Genomic DNA, 27,252 nt, shown 5'->3' on the forward strand with positions numbered 1-27,252 from the left:
ATCTCTCCCACCGTCTCTCTCTCTACGCCCCGTCTCTCTCTCCACACCCCGTCTCTCTCCCTCTGTCTCTCTCTCTCTCTAGACCCCGTTTCTCTCCCTCCGTCTATCTCTGTCTCTCTCGCTCTACCCCGTCTCTCTCCCTCCGTCTCTCTCTCTCTACCCCCCATCTCTCTTCCTCCTCTCTCCCTCCGTCTCTATCCGTCTCTCTCTCTCTCCATCTCTCCCTCTCTCCACCTCTCTCTCCGTCTCTCTTTTTTTTACGATCGGAGGAATCAAGAAGATGCTCGGTGTAGTCGGCACTTTGCTTCGTTCATCATTTCGTTTGTTTTAATGCTTTGCTTTGATGTAAACTCTTCGTCTCTCCTCTCTCTATCCATCTCTCTTTCCACCCCCCCTCTCTCTCTCTCTATCTCTTCACCATATCCTCCTCTCTCCACCGATCTCCGTCTATCTCTCGATATCATCATCAGGTAGGCTATCTCGCCCGTTACGCAGGAGGTCGTGGGTTCGATCCCGACCCTGACACTGCCTGCTGCTGTATATTTGGAGTCTGCGTCTCTCTCTCTCTCTCTCTCCCATCATCATCATCAGGGTGGCTAGGAGATGTTGACTACCTCGCCTGGTACGCAGGAGGTCGTGGGTTCAATCCCGACCCTGACGACGCCTGCTGCTGCTGCTGTATAATTGGAGTCCGAGTCTCTCCGTCTCTCCCTTCCCGTGGTGGGTCGCGTGGATTTTTCTCCGGGTCCACCGGTTTTTACCCTCCCCGTTTGGAATCAACGTCAACGCTTCAGAGGATGTGGCCGCTAAAATTGTCCACGTGACCACGATGATGACGACGACCCTGAGACTCGCAACGGTCAGATCTGCCGGCTTCGACCACTCTGGCTTGGCTAATTGTGAACCCGACATGGCCATATTAACCAGAAAACTCGATTTCATTTTGCTTCACTTTACCGGGTAATACGGCCCCATTGATCTATGGCGGTTATTTTTTTTAACGAGCGACCCTGGCGATCACAAATGATAGCTCGACGAAGTGGCCCATCACCGTCATCATCATCATCATCATCGTCGTGTGGAAATGTACAGCAGTAGCCAAATAACTGTGAACGCGTTGTGCTGCTGAATCTAAATATGTGGAGGGGAGAAACCGGAGGACACGGAGATAAATAAATCCAAACATCCACGGGGAGAGACAGAGAGAGAGACAGAGAGAGAGAGAGACGCAGACTCCAAATATACAGCAGCAGCAGCAGGCATCGTCAGGGTCGGGATCGAACCCACGACCTCCTGTGTACCAGGCGAGGTAGTTAACATCTAGCCACCGTGATGATGATGATGAGAGAGAGAGAGACGCAGACTCCAAATATACAGCAGCAGCTGCAGGCGTCAGGGTCGGGATCGAACCCACGAACCTCCTTGGACACCGGGCGAGGGAGATAACATCTCCCCACCACGGCGCCCATGTACACATGAAGCAGAGCCAGATAGACTCCCAGAGATGCCGCGGTGGAAGTAGCGGTACCAGTCGTGGCCGCAATTACCAAAAACTAAGCGATGCTCTTCAGATTTCCGAAGCACGGGAGCAAAAAGACGAGCACAAACTCGTTGCATATGGAGAGGCGAGCGCGCTTTGTGAATGCAGCGATTCAATCCGTTCACGTCTCAGTCAACGATCGGGTACCGCGCATACCAGGCGAGGTAGTCAACATCTCCTAGCCACCGCGGCGCCCCTGTCTGGAAGCTCGGAGGTGTAGCGCCACCGGCTGCATCACGAGGGACAGGCTCGCAACTCCTGTGGAGTTCATAGTAGCTCCGTCAGATTGTTCATGGTCGTGCCAGATTCATAACGATGTCTCAGTGTCTCCGACACGGCCATTGTGAACCCCCTGAGAGAGAGAGACACCCAGACCCAGGGCTCGAACCCAGGCTCTCAGCCGTGATGTCTCAGTGTCTCCGACACGGCCATTGTGAACCCCCTGAGAGAGAGAGACACCCAGACCCAGGGCTCGAACCCAGACTCTCAGTGTCTCTGACACGGCCATTGTAAACCCCCTGAGAGAGAGAGAGACACCCAGACCCAGGGCTCGAACCCTGGCTCTCAGCCGTGATCTATCAGCGTCTCCGACACGGCCATTGTGAACCCCCTGAGAGAGAGAGAGACACCCAGACCCAGGGCTCGAACCCAGGCTCTCAGCCATGATGTCTCAGTGTCTCCGACACGGCCATTGTGAACCCCCTGAGAGAGAGAGAGACACCCAGACCCAGGGCTCCAACCAAGACTCTCAGTGTCTCCGACACGGCCATTGTGAACCCCCTGAGAGAGAGACACCCAGACCCAGGGCTCGAACCCAGCCTCTCAGTGTCTCCGACACGGTCATTGTGAACCCTCTGAGAGAGAGACACCTAGACCCAGGGCTCGAACCCAGGCTCTCAGCCGTGGTGTCTCAGTGTCTCCGACACGGTCATTGTGAACCCCCTGAGAGAGAGACACCCAGACCCAGGGCTCGAACCCAGGCTCTCAGCCGTGATGTCTCAGCGTCTCCGACACGGTCATTGTGAACCCCCTGAGAGAGAGACACCCAGACCCAGGGCTCGAACCCAGCCTCTCAGTGTCTCCGACACGGTCATTGTGAACCCCCTGAGAGAGAGACACCCAGACCCAGGGCTCGAACCCAGGGTCTCAGCCATGATGTCTCAGTGTCTCTGACATGGCCATTGTGAACCCCCTGAGTGAGAGAGAGACACCCAGACCCAGGGCTCGAACCCAGGCGCTCAGCCGTGATGTCTCAGTGTCTCCGACACGGCCATTGTGAACCCCCTGAGAGAGAAACACCCAGACCCAGGGCTCCAACCCAGACTCTCAGTGTCTCCGACACGGCCATTGTGAACCCCCTGAGAGAGAGAGAGACACCCAGACCCAGGGCTCGAACCCAGGCTCTCAGCCGTGATGTATCAGTGTCTCTGACCCGGCCATTGTGAACCCCCTGAGAGACAGAGACACCCAGACCCAGGGCTCGAACCCAGGCTCTCAGCCGTGGTGTCTCAGCGTCTCCGACATGGCCATTGTGAACCGCTGAGAGAGAGAAAGACACACCCAGACCCAGGGCTCGAACCCAGGCTCTCAGCCGTGATGTCTCAGTGTCTCTGACATGGCCATTGTGAACCCCCTGAGTGAGAGAGAGACACCCAGACCCAGGGCTCGAACCCAGGCTCTCAGCCGTGATGTCTCAGCGTCTCCGACACGGTCATTGTGAACCCCCTGAGAGAGAGAGACACCCAGACCCAGGGCTCTAACCCAGGCTCTCAGCCGTGGTGTCTCAGCGTCTCCGACACGGCCATTGTGAACCACGCTCAGGTGTAGGTGTTGTCGTGGTTGTCAATCTTGGGGTGAGTCCCACAGACTGCTCCGAGTGGGGCCTCTGCAGATGGACAGGACTTCCAACCACCTGGACACACACGGAGACACACGGACACCCACGGACACGTTCGTACAAGGACAAAGGTAACCCCCCCGTGTAGCCTGAACAGACTGTTGGGGCAAGTGCTGTCAGCGAGAGCCTATGAACGCCGGCACTGTGGCACACGAGGGGGTAGTGGGTGGCCAGCACCACGACCGGCCGCCTTTGTCTCCCCAGTGGCGATGTTTACACATCACAACCAGGTACTCATTTGAGGCCGAGTGGACCTAGAGGAGGCCCAAGACCGGTTCAGTTAATCGTCACTGGCGTTGGCCGTGAGCGGGAATCGAACTCGGGTTACCTGGTCCGTAGTGCAGCGCGCTAACCAACTACACCACTGCTCCCGACCGATACACACAACAACAACAACAACCGCCATTCACCATTTCGCTAGGGAGATCATCTCTGCCCGGTGCCTTTCCTGGTCTCAGAGACTCTGGATTGCCCTCTCAGTACTTCCTCAACGGACGGCACTTCAGCCAGCCACTCACAGGGGGTGGACTTCCTCCTCCAATATTTGAGGCACCGCAGCCTCAGCAGGGTCATCTCCCCACTTTGCCCCACGATGTCTTCCAGGCTGAGGGATTTCCCCTCCCCCGAGACCTCACAGAAAATGCTCAGCAAATGTGCAAACCTGTTCCTGGGGGGGGGTGGGGTCGGAGTTTGGATCACCGTTCTTCCCCCCTAACGATGGTGATAGGTGCGGCACTACAAGCTACGTCTTCTTTGGTTCTTTCGGTAAAGTCACCACCACGTAGAATGAGAATAAAATAATAAATTGATCAAATTAAAATAACATAACGCGATAATATTCTCACGACGTTTCGGCCACAACACAAGCGGCCTTCATCAGGCGAAGGGGGCGAGACTGTCTGGTAGGACAGCGCTGGAGCGTCACATTTTTAATGGATTTAAAGAGCGATTTGCGATCGCGGGCCACCGAGGCAACGGGTGGTGGTGGGGTGGCCGGCAACCGCGCCCGGCCGCCTTTGTCTCCCCCCCCGGCGCTTGCCCGCACGTCACACCTCTGAAAGGTGAACTGGCCCTCGGCGCGGAACAGATAGCTGTGAGCCCGCAGACGCAGGCGGAAGACGAAGTCGCATCTCCCGCCGTCGTCGCCCTCCCGCTGCACCGCCGTCTCCGCCCCCTCGCCGGCGCCGCCGCCGGTGTCGCCGGTGTCGCCGTCGGCGTCGGCGACGTCCTCCACCGCAGACACCGAGTAGCCCAGCAGGGGCAGGCTCGCTAGCGGGGCGTCCTCCTTTGACGACGACGACGACGATGGCACAACGAAAACAACGAAAACAACAACGCCCGTGTCGGCCGATCGAAACGTCGCGATTGATTTTAGAAGAGCATGGTTCTCCTGCAGTCGCGAACGCTTCAAATCAAGATGAGAACAACGACGACGAGGACACAAAGACATTAAAGGTTCACCACGCGCACCGCGTGGCCTCTGACGCTGTTGGGCCGAGTGCTGTTTGGTAGCAGCAGCAGCAGCAGCCAATGAAGGCTGCCGGCACTGTGGCAACACGAGGGGGTGGGTGGCCAGCAGCAACCACGCCCGGCCGCCTTTGTCTCCCCCAGTGGCGATGTTTACTACACCACCGCATCGGGTACTCATTCGAGGCCGAGTCGACCTAGGGGAGGCCCAGGGCCGGTTCAGATAATCGTCACCGGTGTTGGCCGTTGAGCAGGAATCGAACCCGGGTCGCCAGGTTCGTAGCGCTAACCACGACACTACCACTCCCCATCCAGGCCACACACTGCGAACACACGCACGCACACACACACACGCTCGCACGCACGCACGCACACGCACACACACACACACTCGCACGCACACACACACACACGCTCGCACGCACGCACAAAGATAAAGATCCCCCGTATAGCCTTAACAGACTGTAGGGGCAAGTGCTGTTAGCGAGCACCTATGAAGGCCGGAACGGTACACGAGGGGGTGGGTGGCCAGCACCACGCCCGACCGCCTTTGTCTCCCCAGTGGCAATGTTTTTATCCACCGCACCAGGTACTCATTTGAGGCTGAGTCGGCCTAGGAGAGGCCCAGGACCGGTTCAGATCATCGTCACCGGTGTTGGCCGTGAGCGGGAATCGAACCCGGGTCGCCGGGTTCGTAGCGCAGCGCGCTAACCACTACACCCACCGCTCCCCACGCGCACACACACGTGTACACACACGTGCACACACACGTGTACACACACACACACACGTGCACACACACGTGCACACGCACACACACGTGTACACACACACACACGTGCACACACACGCTCGCACGCACACGCACACACACGTGCACACACACACACACGTGTACACACACGTGTACACACACGTGTACACACACGTGCACACACACACACACGTGCACACACACACACACGTGCACACACACACACACACGCTCGCACATCAACAAGTACACAGAGACACCCAGGGCCATGGTGGAGGGTTTCCCAACCTGATGGTTCTTGTAGAAGTAGAGACAGAAGTTGGAGAAGACGACCCAAAGCTTCTGCCACCCTCTGCTCATCTTGAACTTGCGTAGCAGGTAACCAGACAGCTGGCTCTGTGGGGACAGCAGGTAACCAGACAGCTGGCTCTGTGGGGACAGCAGGTAACCAGACAGCTGGCTCTGTGGGGACAGCAGGTAACCAGACAGCTGGCTCTGTGGGGACAGCAGGTAACCAGACAGCTGGCTCTGTGGGGACAGCAGGTAACCAGACAGCTGGCTCTGTGGGGACAGCAGGTAACCAGACAGCTGGCTCTGTGGGGACAGCAGGTAACGAGACAGCTGGCTCTGTGGGGACAGCAGGTAACCAGACAGCTGGCACTGTGGGGACAGCAGGTAACCAGACAGCTGGCTCTGTGGGGACAGCAGGTAACCAGACAGCTGGCTCTGTGGGGACAGCAGGTAACCAGACAGCTGGCTCTGTGGGGACAGCAGGTAACCAGACAGCTGGCTCTGTGGGGACAGCAGGTAACCAGACAGCTGGCTCTGTGGGGACAGCAGGTAACGAGACAGCTGGCTCTGTGGGGACAGCAGGTAACGAGACAGCTGGCTCTGTGGGGACAGCAGGTAACCAGACAGCTGGCTCTGTGGGGACAGCAGGTAACCAGACAGCTGGCTCTGTGGGGACAGCAGGTAACCAGACAGCTGGCTCTGTGGGGACAGCAGGTAACCAGACAGCTGGCACTGTGGGGACAGCAGGTAACCAGACAGCTGACTCTGTGGAGACAGCAGGTAACCAGACAGCTGGCTCTGTGGGGACACGGGACAGCAGGTAACCAGACAGCTGGCTCTGTGGGGACAGCAGGTAACCAGACAGCTGTCTCTGTGGGGACAGCAGGTAACCAGACAGCTGTCTCTGTGGGGACATGGGACAGCAGGTAACCAGACAGCTGGCTCTGTGGAGACAGCAGGTAACCAGACAGCTGGCTCTGTGGGGACAGCAGGTAACCAGACAGCTGGCTCTGTGGGGACAGCAGGTAACCAGACAGCTGGCTCTGTGGGGACAGCAGGTAACCAGACAGCTGGCTCTGTGGGGACAGCAGGTAACCAGACAGCTGACTCTGTGGGGACAGCAGGTAACCAGACAGCTGGCTCTGTGGGGACAGCAGGTAACCAGACAGCTGGCACTGTGGGGACAGCAGGTAACCAGACAGCTGACTCTGTGGAGACAGCAGGTAACCAGACAGCTGGCTCTGTGGGGACAGCAGGTAACCAGACAGCTGGCTCTGTGGGGACAGCAGGTAACCAGACAGCTGGCTCTGTGGGGACAGTAGGTAACCAGACAGCTGGCTCTGTGGGGACAGCAGGTAACGAGACAGCTGGCTCTGTGGGGACAGCAGGTAACGAGACAGCTGGCTCTGTGGGGACAGCAGGTAACCAGACAGCTGGCTCTGTGGGGACAGCAGGTAACCAGACAGCTGGCTCTGTGGGGACAGCAGGTAACGAGACAGCTGGCTCTGTGGGGACAGCAGGTAACCAGACAGCTGGCTCTGTGGGGACAGCAGGTAACCAGACAGCTGGCTCTGTGGAGACAGCAGGTAACCAGACAGCTGGCTCTGTGGGGACAGCAGGTAACCAGACAGCTGACTCGGTGGGGACAGCAGGTAACCAGACAGCTGACTCTGTGGGGACACGGGACAGCAGGTAACCAGACAGCTGACTCGGTGGGGACACGGGACAGCAGGTAACCAGACAGCTGACTCGGTGGGGACACGGCACAGCGTGTGAGAGGCAACCTGTTCCCCTACCTTGGCCATGATGAGGTTGTCGCAGAGGGAGAGACTGTGACCCCGCAGCCAGCAGACGTGGGTCAGGGAGTTGGGTCTCGGCTCTGTCGCAGCAGGAAGTTCACCTCCACGCACGCACATGTACAGACAAAGGTCCCCCTTGTAGCCTCAGCAGACTGTAGGGGCAAGTGCTGTTAGCGAGCAGCACCTATAAAGGCTACCGGCACTTTGGTAACCGAGGGCGTTGTGGAGTCAGCACCACGCCCGGCCGCCTTTGTCTCCCCCAGTGGCGATGTTTAATACACAGCGCACCAGGTACTCATTTGAGGCTGGGTCGTAACTAGGGGAGGCCCAGGACCGGTTCAGATAATCGTCACCAGTGGTGTTGGTGGCCGTGAGTGGGAATCGAACTCGGGTCGCTGGGTTTGTAGTGCGGCGTGCTCACCACTGCGCCACCGCTCCCCGCACACAAAGGCCCCCCGTGTAGCCTCAACAGACTGCAGGGGCAAGTGCTGTTAAGCGAGCACCTATGAAGGTAGACACATACAAAGATCCCCCGTGTAGCCTCTAAGAGACTGCAGGGGCAAGTACTGTTAAGCGAGCAGCACCTATGAAGGCTACCGGCACTGTGGCACACGAGGGGGTGGGTGGCCAACACCACGCCCGGCCGCCTTTGTCTCCCCCAGTGGCGATGTTTACTACACACCGCTACACCAGGTACTCATTTGAGGCTGGGTCGACCTAGGTGGGCGGGAATCGAACACGGATTTCCGGGTTCGTAGCGCAGCGTAGCGCTAACCACTACACTACCGCTCCCCACACACACACACAGGTACACACACACACACGCACGCACGGACACATCAACAACACGTGTGCATTATGTATGTTGAACTTTTTTCGCACCGCAACTTAGCCGAGCGTGCAAATCGTCATCACGTGCTGATGCTGCTGATGTTGATGGTGCTGCTTGTGTCGAGGACATTGTTGATGATGTCAACGATGTTGTTGATATTCATATTCTTAGTTTTTTCGGTAAAGTAAAAACAAATATAAATATATATAATATATTGTTTCTATATATTTTATTATTTTGTTGTTTCTCTTCAACGTGACTTTACCGAAAAAACTAAGAATATGAATTACTGCAGTCACGAAAGCTTTAAATCAAGATGTTGTTGATGTTAATCACGACGATGATGACGATGTTGCTGATGTTCATGTTCATCATGATGATGTTGATGGTGTTGATGTTGTTTCTTTGTAAGCCATCTGGCTACCATGAGAGATTCGTTCATGAGGCTATCCGCATATACAAGCACAGAGACAATTTCAACCGAGAAGATGGATTCTGGCTTGGCAATCATTGGAAAGATTTGATAAACCATTTCGGGTCTTAATTGATTGTTCACGCTTACAGTGGCTTTCAGACAACATACATAAATTTTTCATCTCCCCCCTCCTCTTTTCAGAACATAGATGGACTCGTCCTTCTAAATAAACTGCCAAATCACTGCGCGTGGCGCTGACGTTTTTTTAATAAAGAAATAAATACACCGTAAAAAAATAAATTAATTAATGCAAAACCGGCACACCTGATGACGACCGTTTGTGTTATGGTCGAAACGTCGTGAGAATTTTTATTGTTTTAAATATATTTTATTATTTTATTGTTTCCCTTCAACGTGACTTTGCCGAAAGAGTTAAGAATATGAATTACTGCAGTCACGAAAAGCTTTAAATCAAGATGTTGTTGATGTTTATGTTCAGCATGATGATAATGTTGATGGTGTCGAAGATGGCGCTGCTGTTGATGATGATGATGATGCTCGCAACGGGACCTACTCTCCATCACAATCCCCTCTCCACCTCCTCCACCTCCTCCACCTCCTCCTCCTCCTCCTCCACCACTCCTCTTCGCGTGACAAATCGCCTGGTCCAGGTCCGAGAGCCAAGCCTCCATCTCCTGGGGAGAACTTCCTCGCAAACAAAGACAAAGGTCCCCCGTGTAGCCCAGCACGCGACGGCGGGGCAAGTGCTGCTTGCTTCAGGGCGTGCAGGATGGCATTGTAGGCAGGATGGGATTGTAGGGGGATGGGATTCTAGGGAGGGTGGGATTGTAGGGGGGGTGGGATTGTAGGGGGGGGGGGTTGTAGGGGGGATGGGATTGTAGGGAGGGTGGGATTGTAGGATGGGATTGTAGCGGGGATGGGATTGTAGCGGGGATGGGATTGTAGGGCGGGTGGGATTGTAAGGGGGATGGGATTGTAGGGAGTAGGGGATTGTAGGGAGGGTGGGATTGTAGGGGGGATGGGATTGTAGGGAGGGTGGGATTGTAGGGGGTATGGGATTGTAGGAGGGTATGGGATTGTAGGAGGGTATGGGATTGTAGGGAGGGTGGGATTGTAGGGAGGGTGGGATTGTAGGGGGTATGGGATTGTAGGAGGGTATGGGATTGTAGGGAGGGTGGGATTGTAGGGAGGGTGGGATTGTAGGCAGGGTGGGATTGTAGGGGGATGGGATTGTAGGGAGGGTGGGATTGTAGGGAGGGTGGGATTGTAGGGAGGGTGGGATTGTAGGGGGGGTAGGGGATTATAGGGAGGATGGGATTGTAGGGAGGTTGGGATTGTAGGGAGGGTGGGATTGTAGGGAGGGTGGGATTGTAGGGAGGTTGGGATTGTAGGGAGGGTGGGATTGTAGGGAGGTTGGGATTGTAGGGAGGGTGGGATTGTAGGGAGGGTGTGATTGTAGGGGGAGTAGGGGATTGTAGGGAGGGTGGGATTGTAGGGAGGATGGGATTGTAGGGAGGGTGTGATTGTAGGGAGGATGGGATTGTAGGGAGGGTGGGATTGTAGGGAGGGTGTGATTGTAGGGGGGGTGGGATTGTAGGGAGGGTGGGATTGTAGGAAGGGTGTGATTGTAGGGGGGGTGGGATTGTAGGGGGGGGTGGGATTGTAGGGAGGGTGGGATTGTAGGGGGGGTGGGATTGTAAGGAAGGTGGGATTGTAGGGAGGGTGGGATTGTAGGGGGGTAGGGGATTGTAGGGGGGATGGGATTGTAGGGGGTATGGGATTGTAGGGAGGATGGGATTGTAGGGAGGATGGGATTGTAGGGAGGGTGGGATTGTAGGGAGGGTGGGATTGTAGGGAGGGTGTGATTGTAGGGAGGATGGGATTGTAGGGAGGGTGGGATTGTAGGGAGGGTGTGATTGTAGGGGGGGGGTGGGATTGTAGGGAGGGTGGGATTGTAAGGGGGGTGGGATTGTAGGGAGGGTGGGATTGTAGGGAGGGTGGGATTGTAGGGGGGGGGGGTGGGATTGTAGGGAAGGTGGGATTGTAGGGAGGGTGGGATTGTAGGGAGGGTGGGATTGTAGGGAGGGTGGGATTGTAGGGGGGGTGGGATTGTAGGGAGGGTGGGATTGTAGGGGGGGGGTGGGATTGTAGGGGGGATGGGATTGTAGGGGGGGTAGGGGATTGTAGGGAGGGTGGGATTGTAGGGGGGGTAGGGGATTGTAGGGGGGGTAGGGGATTGTAGGGGGGGTGGGATTGTAGGGAGGGTGGGATTGTAGGGGGGGTGGGATTGTAGGGAGGGTGGGATTGTAGGGAGGGTGGGATTGTAGGGGGGGTAGGGGATTGTAGGGGGGGTGGGATTGTAGGGAGGGTGGTATTGTAGGTCTCTCGCGTAGCCTCTAGCAGGCCGTTGGGGCAAGTGCTGTTAGCGACCAGCGGTAGCGGCGTTCATTGCACCAGCAAAGGCTCAGTGAGCTCTGTAGCGCTCTTTCCGAAGCGACCTGGCTGCCACAAATGATAACTCAACACGGCGGCCGAGCATCCCGTGGAGATGTAGAGCAGGCAAACACTCCAAACGCACGTTTCCAAATGTGGAGGGTAAAACCGGAGGACGCGGGAGAAAATCCACGCGAACACGGAGAGAGAGAGAGGCACGCAAACTCCAAATATACAGCAGCAGCAGCAGGCGTCAGGGTCAGGATCGAACCCACGACCTCCTGCACACTAGGCGAGGTAGTTAACATCTCCTAGCCACCGTGATGAGAGCATCATGATCATCATCACCATCGCCACCACCATCATCAGCCACCATCAGCACCACCATTCATCAACACCATTCATCATCACCATTCATCATCATCATCACCACCATCATCATCACCATTCATCATCACCACCACCATCATCACCATTCATCATCACCACCATCATCATCATCATCACCATCACTCATCACTACCACCACCAGCACCACCACTCATCACCACCATCATCATCACCACCACCATCAGCACCACCACTCATCATCACCGTCATCATCACCACCATCATCATCATCATCACCACCACCACCACCATCAGCACCACCACTCATCATCACCACCATCATCATCACCACCATCATCATCACCACCATCATCATCATCACCACCACCACCACCATCATCATCACCACCACTCATCACCACCATCATCACCACCACCACCACCAGCACCACCACTCATCACCACCATCATCGGCAAGGACATCTCAAGAGGTCGCTCCGTGATATCCGCACGTGCGCTGTGGTGGCAGATTAACGGATAAGGGCGCGAGAGGGGAGAAACAAAGACGGACCTGGCAGACAGCACCATGGACTTGTGAGCCGAGAAGATGGTGAAGCAGTTGGAGACTACCACGGGGGTGTCTCCCTCCTGCGGCCCATACAAAGACAAAGATCCCCAACCTCCTCTCCCGTGTAGCCTCAAGGGAGTGCAGGGGCAAGTGCTGTTAGCGAGCAGCACCTATGAAGGATGCCGGCACTGTGGCACACGAGGGGGTGGGTGGCCAGCACCACGCCCGGCCGCCTTTGTCTCCCCAGTGGCGATGTTTACCGCACGCCGCGACACCGGGTACTCGTTTGAGGCGACCTAAGGGAGGCCCAGGACCGGTTCACCCACACACACTCACACACTCATACACACATACACACACTCACATACACACACTCACACACACACACACTCTCACTCATACACTCACTCACTCACACACTCACACACTCTCACTCATACACTCACTCACTCACACACTCATACACACATACACAACAACAACAACAACCGCCATTCGCCACTAAGTGGCGGTGACGTCACCACGACGCTTGTGCCAGGCTATGTGCACCCTGAGGCCACGTGAAGTGTCGAACGCCCGCTGGCAGGAGGTCACGGGGCAGACCCAGGTGCCACGGGTCGACTGACTGAGATGACTGGCTGATGCACCACCTGTGCCCCCTACTGTGCCAACCTGCTGTGCTTTAGCCACCCGGCGCTCCGCTCGCTATTGTGAGCGTCGCTCCTCCGCCCTCCGTTGTTGTTGGAGGGCGACTGCCTCCAACTGCCCAGTAGCATCCTTCACGAGCCTCCTCCACAGAGGCCGATCTTGACACCGCTGGTACCAGTCATCGGCAAGTCCACTCAGCTCCACGTCCTCCTGTACCACATCACTCCATCTCTTCTCTAGCCCGTGCCGCGCCCGCTTAGCCCCCTCAATCCGGCCAAACAAAAGCTGTTTCGGCATGCGGTGGCTGGGCATGCGGGCTACATGACCCAGCCATCGCAGCCTTGCCTGCCGGAGGAGCTCACCGATGGGACCCTGCCCAGATCTTTCAAGGATTTGTGAGCTCCTCACACAATCCAGTCTGGTTAAACCCAGGATGGATCGTAGGCAGGCCAGCCTAAATGTTTCTAACCGGCGAAGATGTTCCATTAGGGGGGTCCACGTTTCGCAAGCGTAGAGAAGGGAGGGAATGACCGTGGCCGAGAAGACCTGAAGCTTAGTGCGGAGCGACAGACCAGGTAGCTTCCACACAGCGTTACGCAACCGATGAAAAGATATTGCCGCTCGACTGATTCGGAGTGAGACCTCTGCTGTTAAACTGGAGCCAGTCATAAGCACACTGCCCAGGTATGGGAAACTCTCCACTCTCTCCACAACTGCCCCATCACCGATTGGGAGTTGTGGGGGTGGAGTGTCGGATGGTACAAAATACCCAGGCAGGTGCTTAGTTTTGGTGGGGCTGATGGTAAGGCCCCACCTCTTAGTGGCACGCTCCAGTCTCAGCAGCAGCGTCTCCAACTCCTCCTCTGACTGAGCAGCTATTACCAAGTCATCAGCATACATAACGTGGTTGAGCAATAGGGAGCCATCCCTTGACCGCACCCGGGCATCGATTAGCCTCCCATTATATCTGTACCATATGGAGATTCCCCCGGTACAGCTATTGAAGGCTTCACGAACTACGTGGTCAAAATAGATGTTAAATAATGTGGGAGCCAGAGGACATCCCTGTCGCACCCCAAGGTGTACAAGGAATGGCTCTGACTCCCGGCCACGTAGTTTTACCCGGGCCCGCTCACCATCATGAAGGTCCTTAATGATCGTGAGCAGAGGGTCAGGTACTCCAAAAGCACGAAGAACGACCCAGAGCCCAGGCCTACTGATGGTATCATAGGCCTTGACCAGGTCAATAAAGCAGAGATGTAGGTCTTGTTGGAATTCCCTACACCTCTGCTGTAGCAGACGGACAGAAAATATGGCATCTGTGCAGGACCGCCCTTTCCTGAAACCGCATTGGGGCTCCGCAAGCCTCTCCTCAGCGTGCCTGGCAAGGCGATGCTGAATAATCCTTGCCAGGACCTTTCCCGGCACACTGAGGAGTGAGATGCCCCTGTAGTTGTTACAGTCTGTGCGGTCCCCCTTCTTAAAAAGGGGGACCACCAGGGCATCCTTCCAATCCTGCGGAACCCGTCCAGTGGTCCAGACTGTTGTTATGATGTCATATAGGGCAGTCTGTGCACAAACGCCACCCTCCCTCAGCATTTCGCTTGGGAGATCATCTCTGCCCGCTGCCTTTCCTGGTCTCAGACTCCGGATCGCCTTCAATACTTCCTCAGCAGATGGCACCTCAGCCAGCCACTCACAGGGGGTGACTTCTTCCAATATTTGAGGCACCGCAGCCTCAGCAGGGTCATCCTCACTTTGTGCCACGATGTTTTCCTGGCTGAGGGAGTTTCCCTCCCCCAGGACCTCACAGAAATGCTCAGCAAATCTGCGAACCTGTTCCTGGGGGTCGGAAATTGGATCACCGTTTTTTCCCCTAATGATGGTAATAGGTGTGGCGCTGCAGGTTACTTTTTTGATGGAGTTAAATAGAGATTTGTGATCACGGGCCACTGAGGCAGACTCCATCTCCTCAGCAACCCGCGACCACCACCCATCCTTGCAGCGCCTCACGGCTCTCCGAACCTCCGAGCGAAGGCTGCGGTAAGCCTCCTCATTCTCTGACGTGGGATTCTGTAGCCGATGACAGTGGGCCTGTCGCTTTTTCTCAACCATCCTGAACAACTCCTCTGTCATCCAGGGTGTCTGGGGAGGTCTGGACCGCGTACCCAAAGCAGCCATTGCAGCTGCATGAGTCACAGTCCTAAACCTCGCCCATTTACCCTCGACATCAGGAGGAGTCGGGGACGATGCCAATCCCAGCCGCAAGCGATGATGAAATTCTCGCTTGCAACTTTCATCAGATAACTGAGACCAGGCCACTTTAGGTTGGAATGGGGTCCTGGGTGTACACCCACCACCGGAGTGGAAGAATGGCAGGCGCATCTTACAGATGACTAGTCGATGGTCAGAGGGCAGATCAGCTCCACGGTAGGTCCTGGTGTCAAGGACATGGGCTCGCATTCGTTGGTCCGTCACTATGTAGTCCAGCAGATGTTCTTGCTTGGACCCGGCATGCATCCATGATGTTGTGTGGATGCGCCGATGCCGGAACAGCGTGTTGGTAATTACAAGCCCATGGGCTGCACAAAAATCTAGCAGCCTCCTACCGTTGTTATTGAGCTGATCTGGCCCATGCCCTCCAATCACTCCAGACCAGGTGCCAGTATCATGACCAACTCGGGCATTGAAGTCACCCACCATGATGACTCTATCCCGAGGGGCCACTTTAGCCAGCACCTGTGACAGGAGGTCATAGAAGGCATCTGACTCATCGGCTTTGCCTGCATCCCTCCACGGATGTTCATCTTCGGTGGGGGCATAAGTAACCACGACCACCATTCCTCGCCTCCGGTTGATGGGAAGGCGAGCCCAAAGTAGCCTGGGGCTTACAGCTTCCCACACCTCACCGCCACGCTCCCACGCCCCCTTCATTCTTTTGTTCAAAAGAAGACCCACACCCTGTTGTTTGGCAGTCTGCTGCCCCGAGTAGAGGACTGTCCACCCCTCATGGTGGCAGGAGCCAGAGCCGGTCCACCGGACCTCCTGAATGCCGCATAGATCCAGGCGGTACCGGTCCAGCTCCCGACAGAGGAGTGGCAGCCTCTCCTCTGCAGTGAGCGTTCGAACATTCCACGTGGCCAACCGTAGTGGCTTTTCGTTGTTTCTGGAGTAGCCCCGAGGGTAGGTATTCAATCTCCTGGCTCCGCCAATTGGGGTTTGGCCAGGAGACGTCATAGACGCCTGGCCCCCCGGGGCCTCCGGCACAAGCTTAGTTGTTACATATTTCAGTTTAATTCGTAGTTTCGTGGTAATTAATTGAAGGTGGAGGGGTTACCAGCCCCTCGCACCCGTCCAGAGCCCCCGTTTAGCCCCTGTGGTGGATACACATACACACACACTCATACACACACACTCACTCATACACACACTCACTCATACACACACACACACTCACTCATACACACTCATACACACACACACACTCATACACACACTCACACACATTCACTCACTCATACAAAGACAAAGATCCCCCATATAGCCTTAACAGACTGTAGGGGCAAGTGCTGTTAGCGAGCACCTATGAAGGCCGGAACGGTACACGAGGGGGTGGGTGGCCAGCACCACGCCCGACCGCCTTTGTCTCCCTAGTGGCAATGTTTACACACCGCACCAGGTACTCATTTGAGGCTGAGTCGACCACTCATACACACACTCACACACACTCATACACACACTCATACACTCACACACACTCACTCATACACACACTCACACTCACTCATATACACACACGCACTCACACACACACACTCACACACACACACTCACTCATACACTCACTCATACACACACTCATACACACACTCATACACACACTCACACACTCTCACTCATACACTCTCACTCATACACTCACTCACTCACACACTCATACACACACACTCATACACACACTCATACACCCACACACACTCACATACACACACTCACACACACTCACACACACACATACACACACTCACACATACACACTCACACATACACACACACTCGCTCACACACACACTCACACACTCTCACTCATACACTCACTCACTCACACACACTCATACACTCATACACTCACTCATACACTCACACACACTCACACACTCACACACACTCACACATACACTCACACACACACACTCACTCACACAATCTTACCGGTGGCTCCAAAACGATGAGCTGCAAAGAGACAACATGAAGCGTGATGGTCAACCGCGAGGTGAGTTGTCCGCATGGCCTGCTGCGTCCCGCCACGTTAACGTGGAGTGGGCGATGCGCTGGGGTGCACCGCGGAGCAAGCGAGCATCACGCCGGATGTACTGTGTCCCGTCGCGGTAACGCGGAGTGGGCACTCACGATCATGCCGTGCAGGGGAATGCGTCCGGCCACGGGGAACTGGTTGTGGGCAGTGAGGTCCCGGCGCGTGTAGATGAGGGCGTCCAGGAACTGGACATCGAAGAACACCATCGGAGGGGGGACAGCAGCAGAGGCAAAGGTTCCCCCAGGTAGGCTTGGCAGACTGTCGTGTGTGTACCTGAGTGTGTGTGTGTGTGTACGTGCGTGTGTACCTGAGTGTGTGTGTGTGTACGTGTGTGTGTACCTGTGGTGCATGTGTGTGTACGTGTGTGTGTGTGTGTGTACCCATGTGTGTGTGTGTGTACGTGTATGTGCGTGTGTGTGTATGTATGTGTGTGTACCTGTGGTGCATGTGTGTGTATGTGTGTGTACGTGTGTGTACGTGTGTGTAAGTGTGTGTAAGTGTGTGTCCCTGAGTGTGTGTGTGTACGTGCGTGTGTACCCGTGGTGCATGTGTGTGTACGTGTGTGTACGTGTGTGTGTGTGTACGTGTGTGTGCGTGTGTGTACGTGTGTCCCTGAGTGTGTGTGTGTACGTGCGTGTGTACCTGTGGTGCATGTGTGTGTACGTGTGTGTACGTGTGTGTATGTGTGTGTGTGTGTACGTGTGTGTGCGTGTGTGTACGTGTGTGTCCCTGAGTGTGTGTGTGTACGTGCGTGTGTACCTGTGGTGCATGTGTGTGTACGTGTGTGTACGTGTGTGTGTGTACGTGTGTGTACGTGTGTGTGTGTACGTGTGTGTGCGTGTACTTCACGTGGCCTCAGGGTGCACAAGCGTCGTGGTGACGTCACCGCCACTTAGTGGCGAATGGCGGTTGTGGTTGTTGTTGTTGTACGTGTGTGTGTATGTGTGGTGTGTGTGTGTATGGTACATGTGTGCGTGTGTACGTGTGTGTGGTACTTGTGTGTGTGTGCGAGTACGATTCTAGCTCACGGCTGACACCGGTGACGATTATCTGAACCGGTCCTGGGCCTCCCCTAGGTCGCCTCAGTCTCAAATTAGTTCCTTGGTGCTGTGTGTAGTAAACATCGCCACTGGGGAGACAAAGGCGGCCGGGCGTGGTGCTGGCCACCCACCCCCTCGTGTGCCACAGTGCCGTTAGCCTTCATAGGTCCTGCTCGCTAACAGCACTTGCCCCTGCGGTCTGTTAGAGGCTACACGGGAGAGCTTTGTCTTTGTGTGTGTGTGAAGAACCCTCCACCACCTGACGCATCGTCGCTCACCAGGAAGAACATGCGCTGCTGGGGCCCCGAGCGCGTGAGCTTCAAGAGTCGACCCTCACGCACAAACACCTGCGGAGCCACGCACCACAAACACACCGCGTAGCACACACACACCACACACACACCACACACGTACCACACACACACCACGCACGTACCACGCACACACCACGTAGCACACACGTACCACGCATGTACCACGCACACACCACACACGTACCACGCACACACCACACACCACACACACACCGCGTACCATGCACGTACCACGCACGTACCACGCACGTACCACGCACGTACCACGTACCACGAACCACGTACCACGCACGCACCATGCACGCACCACGTACCACACACACAGCACACACGTACCATGTACCACGCACCACACACCGCACGCACCACACACGCACCACGTACCACGCACGCCCCCACCTCGCACGCACACACCACCCACGCACCACGCACACACCACACACACACCACACACACACCACACACACACCACACACACACCACGCACACACCACGCACACACCACACACACACCACACACACACCACACACACACCACACACACACCACACACACACCACACCACGCACACACCACGCACACACCACGCACACACCACGCACACACCACGCACGTACCACACACACACCACACACACACCACATACACACCACGCACACACCACGCACGTACCACGCACACACCACGCCGCACGCACCACTAAATCTTATCTCTCCAGGTGAGGGCCTACGGAACTGTGTAGCTCTTTTTCAGAAGCCACGTGGCTATCGCAAATGATAGCTCACACGAAGTGGCTCGCGATGATCATCGTCGTCATCACGTGGAAGTTTATAGCGGCAGCAAAATACTCGAAACGTGTAACGTTGATTCTAAACGTGGAGGGGGGAAAAATCGGGGGGATCCGGAGAAAAATCCACGTGACCACGGGGAGAGAGAGAGAGAGACGCTAAGTAAAAATATACAGCAGCAGGCGTCAGGGATGGGATCGAACCCACGACCTCCTGCGTACCAGGCGAGGTAGTCAACATCTCCTAGCCACACACAAATATACAGCAGGGTCGGGATCGAACCCACGACCTCCTGCACGCCAGGTGAGGTAGCTAACATCTCCTAGCCACACACAAATATAGAGCAAGGTCGGGATCGAACCCACGACCTCCTGCGTACCGGGCGAGGTATTTAACATCTCTTAGCCACACACAAATATACAGCAGGGTCGGGATCAAACCAACGACCTCCTGCGTACCGGGCGAGGTAGTTAACATCTCCTAGCCACACACAAATATAGAGCAAGGTCGGGATCGAACCCACGACCTCCTGCGTACCGGGCGAGGTATTTAACATCTCTTAGCCACACACAAATATACAGCAGGGTCGGGATCAAACCAACGACCTCCTGCGTACCGGGCGAGGTAGTTAACATCTCCTAGCCACACACAAATATAGAGCAAGGTCGGGATCGAACCCACGACCTCCTGCGTACCGGGCGAGGTATTTAACATCTCCTAGCCACACACAAATATACAGCAGGCTCGGGATCGAACCCACGACCTCCTGCGTACCAGGCGAGGTAGTCAACATCTCCTAGCCACACACAAATATAGAGCAAGGTCGGGATCGAACCCACGACCTCCTGCGTGCCAGGCGAGGTTGTTAACATCTCCTAGTCACACACAAATATAGAGCAAGGTCGGGATCGAACCCACGACCTCCTGCGTACCGGGCGAGGTAGTTAACATCTCCTAGCCACACACAAATATACAGCAGGGTCGGGATGGAACCCACGACCTCCTGCGTGCCAGGCGAGGGAGCTAACATCTCCTAGCCACACACAAATATACAGCAAGGTCGGGATCGAACCCACGACCTCCTGCGTACCAGGCGAGGTTGTTAACATCTCCTAGCCACACACAAATATACAGCAGGGTCGGGATCGAACCCACGACCTCCTGCGTGCCAGGCGAGGTTGTTAACATCTCCTAGCCACACACAAATATACAGCAGGGTCGGGATCGAACCCACGACCTCCTGCGTGCCAGGCGAGGTAGTTAACATCTCCTAGCCACACACAAATATACAGCAGGCTCGGGATCGAACCCACGTCCTCCTGCGTACCAGGCGAGGTAGTCAACATCTCCTAGCCACACACAAATATACTGCAGGCTCGGGATCGAACCCACGACCTCCTGCGTGCCAGGCGAGGGAGCTAACATCTCCAAGCCACACATAAATATACAGCAGGCTCGGGATGGAACCCACGACCTCCTGCGTGCCAGGCGAGGGAGCTAACATCTCCTAGCCACACACAAATATACAGCAAGGTCGGGATCGAACCCACGACCTCCTGCGCGTCAGGCGAGGGAGCTAACATCTCGTAGCCACAAACAAATATACAGCAGGCTCGGGATCGAACCCACGACCTCCTGTGTACCAGGCGAGGTAGTCAACATCTCCTAGCCACACACACAAATATACAGCAGGCTCGGGATCGAACCCACGACCTCCTGTGTACCAGGCGAGGTAGTCAACATCTCCTAGCCACACACAAATACACAGCAGGCTCGGGATCGAACCCACGACCTCCTGTGTACCAGGCGAGGTAGTCAACATCTCCTAGCCACACACAAATACACAGCAGGCTCGGGATCGAACCCACGACCTCCTATGTACCAGGCGAGGTAGTCAACATCTCCTAGCCACACACAAATATACAGCAGGCTCGGGATGGAACCCACGACCTCCTGCGCGTCAGGCGAGGTTGTTAACATCTCCTAGCCACACACAAATATACAGCAGGGTCGGGATCGAATCCACGACCTCCTGCGTGCCAGGCGAGGTAGTCAACATCTCCTAGCCACACACAAATATACAGCAGGCTCGGGATGGAACCCACGACCTCCTGCGCGCCAGGCGAGGGAGCTAACATCTCCCAGCCAGCGTGGTCCAAGCGGAGGGGGGTGTCAGTCCAGGTGTAAACCCGGCAGCGGGTGGGGTCCCAACCTTGCCAGGAGTGCTCAGCTTGCCGATCCCCACGACGTCGCGACCCAGTGCGGCCAGCTTCTCCGCATTCTCCATGCGAGCCGCCACCTCCTGCGTAACGTCGGTGATGCGCGACACCTCCTGCAGCGCGGCTGGCGGACGCGCACACGCACACACACAGACACGCACACACGCACAGACACACACACGCACACACACGCACACACGCACACACACACGCACGCGCACGCACGCACGCACACACACGCACACACGCACACACGCACACACGCACGCGCACGCACACACACACACGCACACACGCACACACGCACACACACGCACACACGCACACGCACGCACGCACACACACACACGCGCACGCACACACACACACACACGCACACACACGCACACACACGCACACACACACACGCGCACGCACACGCACACACACACACACACACGCACGCAAGATGGCCGTTTGCGGACGTGTAGCTCAACCAAAAGCCTGCGACCGGTCGGCCAACCAAACATCAAGATGGCCGCGTGCACGTGCGGCTCAGGCGGAGCGGAGCGGAGCGAGCGATCGATCGACCCCCAGTAAGCAGGATGGCTGTGTGAACGTGCACCTCGACCAGAGCAATGCTACCGGTCGGCCAACCAAACATGAAGATGGCCGCGTGCACGTGCGGCTCAGTCAGGATAATCGGCGATCGATGGGCGCCTGAAACAGGCAAGGGAGGGCCGTGCGGGCCGATCGAACCGGCGCAGTCTCCGCGGTCCGGGTGCTCGTCCGGGTAGTGGGCGCACAGGCGGGCAAGCAACAGCCCGTAGTGAGGCGGCCGCTGCAGGGCCTTCGCGAGGAGACCGCCGCCCGACGGGAGGCACAGCGGCGGGGAGGCGTGGGGGGAGGAGGGCGGCAGCGGCGGCAGCTCCCCCTGCAGGGACTCCAGAGAGAGCAGCAGGGGCAGCTGGGCCTGTGGGTGGGTGGCGGGCGTGGGTGAGCGCGAGTGTAAGAGGTGGAGTGATGACGACGACGATGACGATGATGATGCTGTGGATGGTGCTGCTTGCGATGATGACGATGATGACGATGATGCTGTGGATGGTGCTGCTTACGATGATGACGATGATGACGATGATGCTGTGGATGGTGCTGCTTGCGATGACGATGATGACAATGATGACGATGGTGCTGCTTGCGATGATGACGATGCTGACGATGCTGTGGATGATGCTGCTGACGATGATGACGATGCTGTGGATGCTGTGGATGATGCTGCTTACGATGACGATGATGATGACGATGCTGTGGATGATGCTGCTTACGATGATGATGACGATGATGACGATGATGACGATGCTGTGGATGGTGCTGCTTACGATGACGACGATGACGATGCTGTGGATGGTGCTGCTTGCGATGACGATGCTGACGATGCTGTGGATGATGCTGCTTACGATGACGATGATGACGATGATGACGATGCTGTGGATGCTGCTAATGACGATGACGATGATGACGATGCTGTGGATGCTGCTGCTTACGATGACAATGATGACGATGCTGTGGATGGTGCTGCTTACAATGACGATGATGACGATGCTGTGGTTGATGACGATGATGACGATGCTGCTTACGATGACGATGATGACGATGCTGTGGATGATGACGATGCTGCTGTATGATGATGCGGACGACGACGCTGCTGATCATGACGACGACGCTGCTGATCATGACGATGCCGCTGACGATGTTGATGATGCGATGCGTGCTGATGATGCTGCTGATGACGATGTTGATGATGCGATGCGTGCTGATGATGCTGCTGATGATGATGTTGATGATGCATTGCATGCTCACTGTTACATTGCATTTATGGCTTTTATTTTGGTGATTTCGAAAACGTTTTTTTTTGTTTTGGCCATGTTTTTGGTTATTGTAGTACGGAGTTAGACTGATGGCCTTAATCTAAGTTGTCCTGTGGTTGTTGTTGTTGTTGTTTGACTTGCATCCCACTGGGATTTTTGCACACAGCGTTGGTGTACGGTGCTATTTCAGGAATATTTTGATGTTTTTTTCCTGGATTTTCTGTTTGCACAGTCACATAATAATCACTTTAAGATGTTTTTTCTTGTTCATGTTTTTGTTTGTTGTGGTTGCACCCGATTCAAGAGCCGAATGGCTCACAGGGCTGTACCAAATAAATGCAACTATGGAACTATGGGTGCTGATGATGCTGCTGATGATGCGTTTTCACCTTCAGGGTTTGAATGAAGTGGACGAGGATGTCTCCAATTCTTTGGAAGTCTCCTTTGAGGTGGGCATTGGACCTCCCTTCCCTGGGGAAAAGACAAAAGTCCCCCGTGTAGCCTCTAACAGACTGCTGGGGCAAGTGCTGTTAGTAGCGAGTAGTAGCAGCACCTGTGAAGGTAGACACAGACAAAGATCCCCCGTGTAGCCTCTAACAGACTGTAGGGGCAAGTGCTGTTAGTAGCGAGTAGCAGCAGCACCTGTGAAGGTAGACACAGACAAAGATCCCCCGTGTAGCCTCTAACAGACTGCAGGGGCAAGTGCTGTTAGTAGCGAGTAGCAGCAGCACCTGTGAAGGTAGACACAGACAAAGATTCCCCATAGGGGGAAGGGGAGAGGAGGAGGAGGTGGGAGAGGAGGGAGAGGTGGACGGGGACAGAGACACACAAGGATGACGGAGTGGACTGGCGATGCCAGGGTGCTCCCCGTCCCTACCAGAGCGCCATCCGCTGCTCCACGCGGCGCAGGAAGGCCTCGTGGAGCAGCTGCAGAGTAGCGATGGCGGACAGCAGCGGCGGTGGCGGCTGGGCAGCAGCAGCAGCACTCGCTCCACTGTCCGTCACTCCACCTCCACCTCCTCCACCCAGACACTGCACAGAAAACACAAACCTCCTTCCTCACAGTCACCGCTCACCTCTCTCCTCTCGTGTCTCCCCCTCCTTCCTGGCTGGCTACCTGGCTGGCTGCCTGGCTGGCTGCGTGGCATAGCCACTGAGAACCTGGGTTTTAGGTTAAAGCCCTGGGTCTGGGTCTCTCTCTCTCTCTGGGAGTTCACGATGGCCGTGTCATAGCCACTGAGAACCTGGGTTCTAGGTTCAAGCCCTGAATCTGGGTCACTCTCTGGTGGTTCACGATGGCCATGGCAGAGACACTGAGATGCTGAGGTCAAGGTTCAAGCCCTGGGTCTGGGTGTCTCTCTCTGGGGGTTCACATTGGCCATGTCATATCCACTGAGAGCCTGGGTTCTAGGTTCAAGCCCTGGGTCTGGGTGTCTCTCTCTCTGGGGGTTCACGATGGCCGTGCCATAGCCACTGAGAACCTGGGTTCTAGGTTCAAGTCCTGGGTCTGGGTGTCTCTCCCTCTCTGGGGGTTCACGATGGCCGTGTAATAGCCACCGAGAACCTGGGTTCTAGGTTCAAGCCCTGGGTCTGGGTGTCTCTCTGGGAGTTCACGATGGCCATGTCATAGCCACTGAGAGCCTGGGTTCTAGGTTCAAGCCCTGGGTCTGGGTGTCTCTCTCTCTGGAGGTTCACGATGGCCGTGTCATAGCCACTGAGATGCTGGGTTCTAGGTTCAAGCCCTGGGTCTGGGTGTCTCTCTCTCTCTCTCTGGGGGTTCACGATGGCCGTGTCATATCCACTGAGAACCTGGGTTCTAGGTTCAAGCCCTGGGTCTGAGTGTCTCTCTCTCTCTGGGGGTTCACGATGGCCGTGTCATGGCCACTGAGAACCTGGGTTCTAGGTTCAAGTCCTGGGTCTGGGTGTCTCTCTCTCTCTGGGGGTTCACGATGGCCGTGTCATAGCCACTGAGAACCTGGGTTCTAGGTCAAAGCCCTGGGTCTGGGTCACTCCCTGGGGGTTCACGATGGCCGTGTCATAGCCACTGAGAACCTGGGTTCTAGATTCAAGCCCTGGGTCTGGGTGTCTCTCCCTCTCTCTCTCTGGGAGTTCACGATGGCCGTGTCATAGCCACTGAGAACCTGGGTTCTAGGTTCAAGCCCTGGGTCTGGGTGTCTCTCTGGGGGTTCACGATGACCGTGTCATGGCCACTGAGAACCTGGGTTCTAGGTTCAAGCCCTGGGTCTGGGTGTCTCTCTGGGAGTTCACGATGGCCGTATCATAGCCACTGAGAACCTGGGTTCTAGGTTCAAGCCCTGGGTCTGGGTATCTCTCTCTCTGGGGGTTCACGATGGCCGTGTCATAGCCACTGAGAGCCTGGGTTCTAGGTTCAAGCCCTGGGTCTGGGTGTCTCTCTGGGGGTTTACGATGGCCGTGTCAGAGACACTGAGATGCTGGGGTCAAGGTTCAAGCCCTGGGTCTGGGTCTCTCTCTCTGGAGGTTCACGATGGCCGTGTCATAGCCACTGAGAACCTGGGTTCTAGGTTCAAGCCCTGGGTCTGGGTGTCTCTCTCTCTGGGGGTTCACGATGGCCGTGTCATAGCCACTGAGAGCCTGGGTTCTAGGTTCAAGCCCTGGGTCTGGGTGTCTCTCTCTCTCTGGGGGTTCACGATGGCCGTGTCATGGCCACTGAGAACCTGGGTTCTAGGTTCAAGTCCTGGGTCTGGGTGTCTCTCTCTCTCTGGGGGTTCACGATGGCCGTGTCATAGCCACTGAGAACCTGGGTTCTAGGTCAAAGCCCTGGGTCTGGGTCACTCCCTGGGGGTTCACGATGGCCGTGTCATAGCCACTGAGAACCTGGGTTCTAGATTCAAGCCCTGGGTCTGGGTGTCTCTCCCTCTCTCTCTCTGGGAGTTCACGATGGCCGTGTCATAGCCACTGAGAACCTGGGTTCTAGGTTCAAGCCCTGGGTCTGGGTGTCTCTCTGGGGGTTCACGATGACCGTGTCATGGCCACTGAGAACCTGGGTTCTAGGTTCAAGCCCTGGGTCTGGGTGTCTCTCTGGGAGTTCACGATGGCCGTATCATAGCCACTGAGAACCTGGGTTCTAGGTTCAAGCCCTGGGTCTGGGTATCTCTCTCTCTGGGGGTTCACGATGGCCGTGTCATAGCCACTGAGAGCCTGGGTTCTAGGTTCAAGCCCTGGGTCTGGGTGTCTCTCTGGGGGTTTACGATGGCCGTGTCAGAGACACTGAGATGCTGGGGTCAAGGTTCAAGCCCTGGGTCTGGGTCTCTCTCTCTGGAGGTTCACGATGGCCGTGTCATAGCCACTGAGAACCTGGGTTCTAGGTTCAAGCCCTGGGTCTGGGTGTCTCTCTCTCTGGGGGTTCACGATGGCCGTGTCATAGCCACTGAGAGCCTGGGTTCTAGGTTCAAGCCCTGGGTCTGGGTGTCTCTCTCTCTCTGGGGGTTCACGATGGCCGTATCATGGCCACTGAGAACCTGGGTTCTAGGTTCAAGCCCTGGGTCTGGGTGTCTCTCTCTCTGGGGGTTCACGATGGCCGTGTCATAGCCACTGAGAACCTGGGGTCAAGGTTCAAGCCCTGGGTCTGGGTCACTCTCTGGGGGTTCACGATGGCCGTGTCAGAGACACTGAGAACCTGGGGTCAAGGTTCAAGCCCTGGGTCTGGGTCTCTCTCTCTCTCTCTGGGGGTTCACGATGGCCGTGTCATAGCC

At 56.0% G+C, this 27,252-nt stretch overlaps 1 protein-coding gene across 9 annotated transcripts in view; it reads right to left on the minus strand.

The window, feature by feature from the left end:
• Nucleotides 1-300: 300 nt before the first annotated feature.
• Nucleotides 301-27,252, minus strand: part of LOC116937477 (FERM, ARHGEF and pleckstrin domain-containing protein 2-like) — a 74,561-nt gene continuing 47,609 nt past the window's right edge. For 6 of the 9 annotated variants that reach the window (XR_012940286.1, XR_012940283.1, XR_012940285.1 and 3 more), the window contains 12 exons: nucleotides 24,396-24,550; nucleotides 23,908-23,989; nucleotides 22,410-22,623; nucleotides 21,665-21,795; nucleotides 18,629-18,697; nucleotides 17,406-17,495; nucleotides 17,208-17,228; nucleotides 12,351-12,427; nucleotides 9,570-9,700; nucleotides 7,746-7,849; nucleotides 5,947-7,553; nucleotides 4,619-4,722 (listed from right to left, as the gene is read on the minus strand). Coding sequence is in view for 3 of the 9 variants with exons in the window: in XM_076063656.1 (XP_075919771.1) it covers nucleotides 3,383-3,452; nucleotides 4,490-4,722; nucleotides 5,947-6,054; nucleotides 7,746-7,849; nucleotides 9,570-9,700; nucleotides 12,351-12,427; nucleotides 17,208-17,228; nucleotides 17,406-17,495; nucleotides 18,629-18,697; nucleotides 21,665-21,795; nucleotides 22,410-22,623; nucleotides 23,908-23,989; nucleotides 24,396-24,550 (1,485 nt within the window). In the remaining 6 variants the exon portion in view is untranslated. The other 3 variants (XM_076063656.1, XM_076063657.1, XM_076063658.1) reach the window with 3 other exon arrangements.

This window comes from Petromyzon marinus, unplaced genomic scaffold, assembly GCF_048934315.1.
Source record: "Petromyzon marinus isolate PM22_M1 ecotype Great Lakes invasive population unplaced genomic scaffold, UKy_Petmar_22M1.pri1.0 PM_Scaffold_17, whole genome shotgun sequence".
Lineage (NCBI taxonomy): Eukaryota > Metazoa > Chordata > Hyperoartia > Petromyzontiformes > Petromyzontidae > Petromyzon > Petromyzon marinus.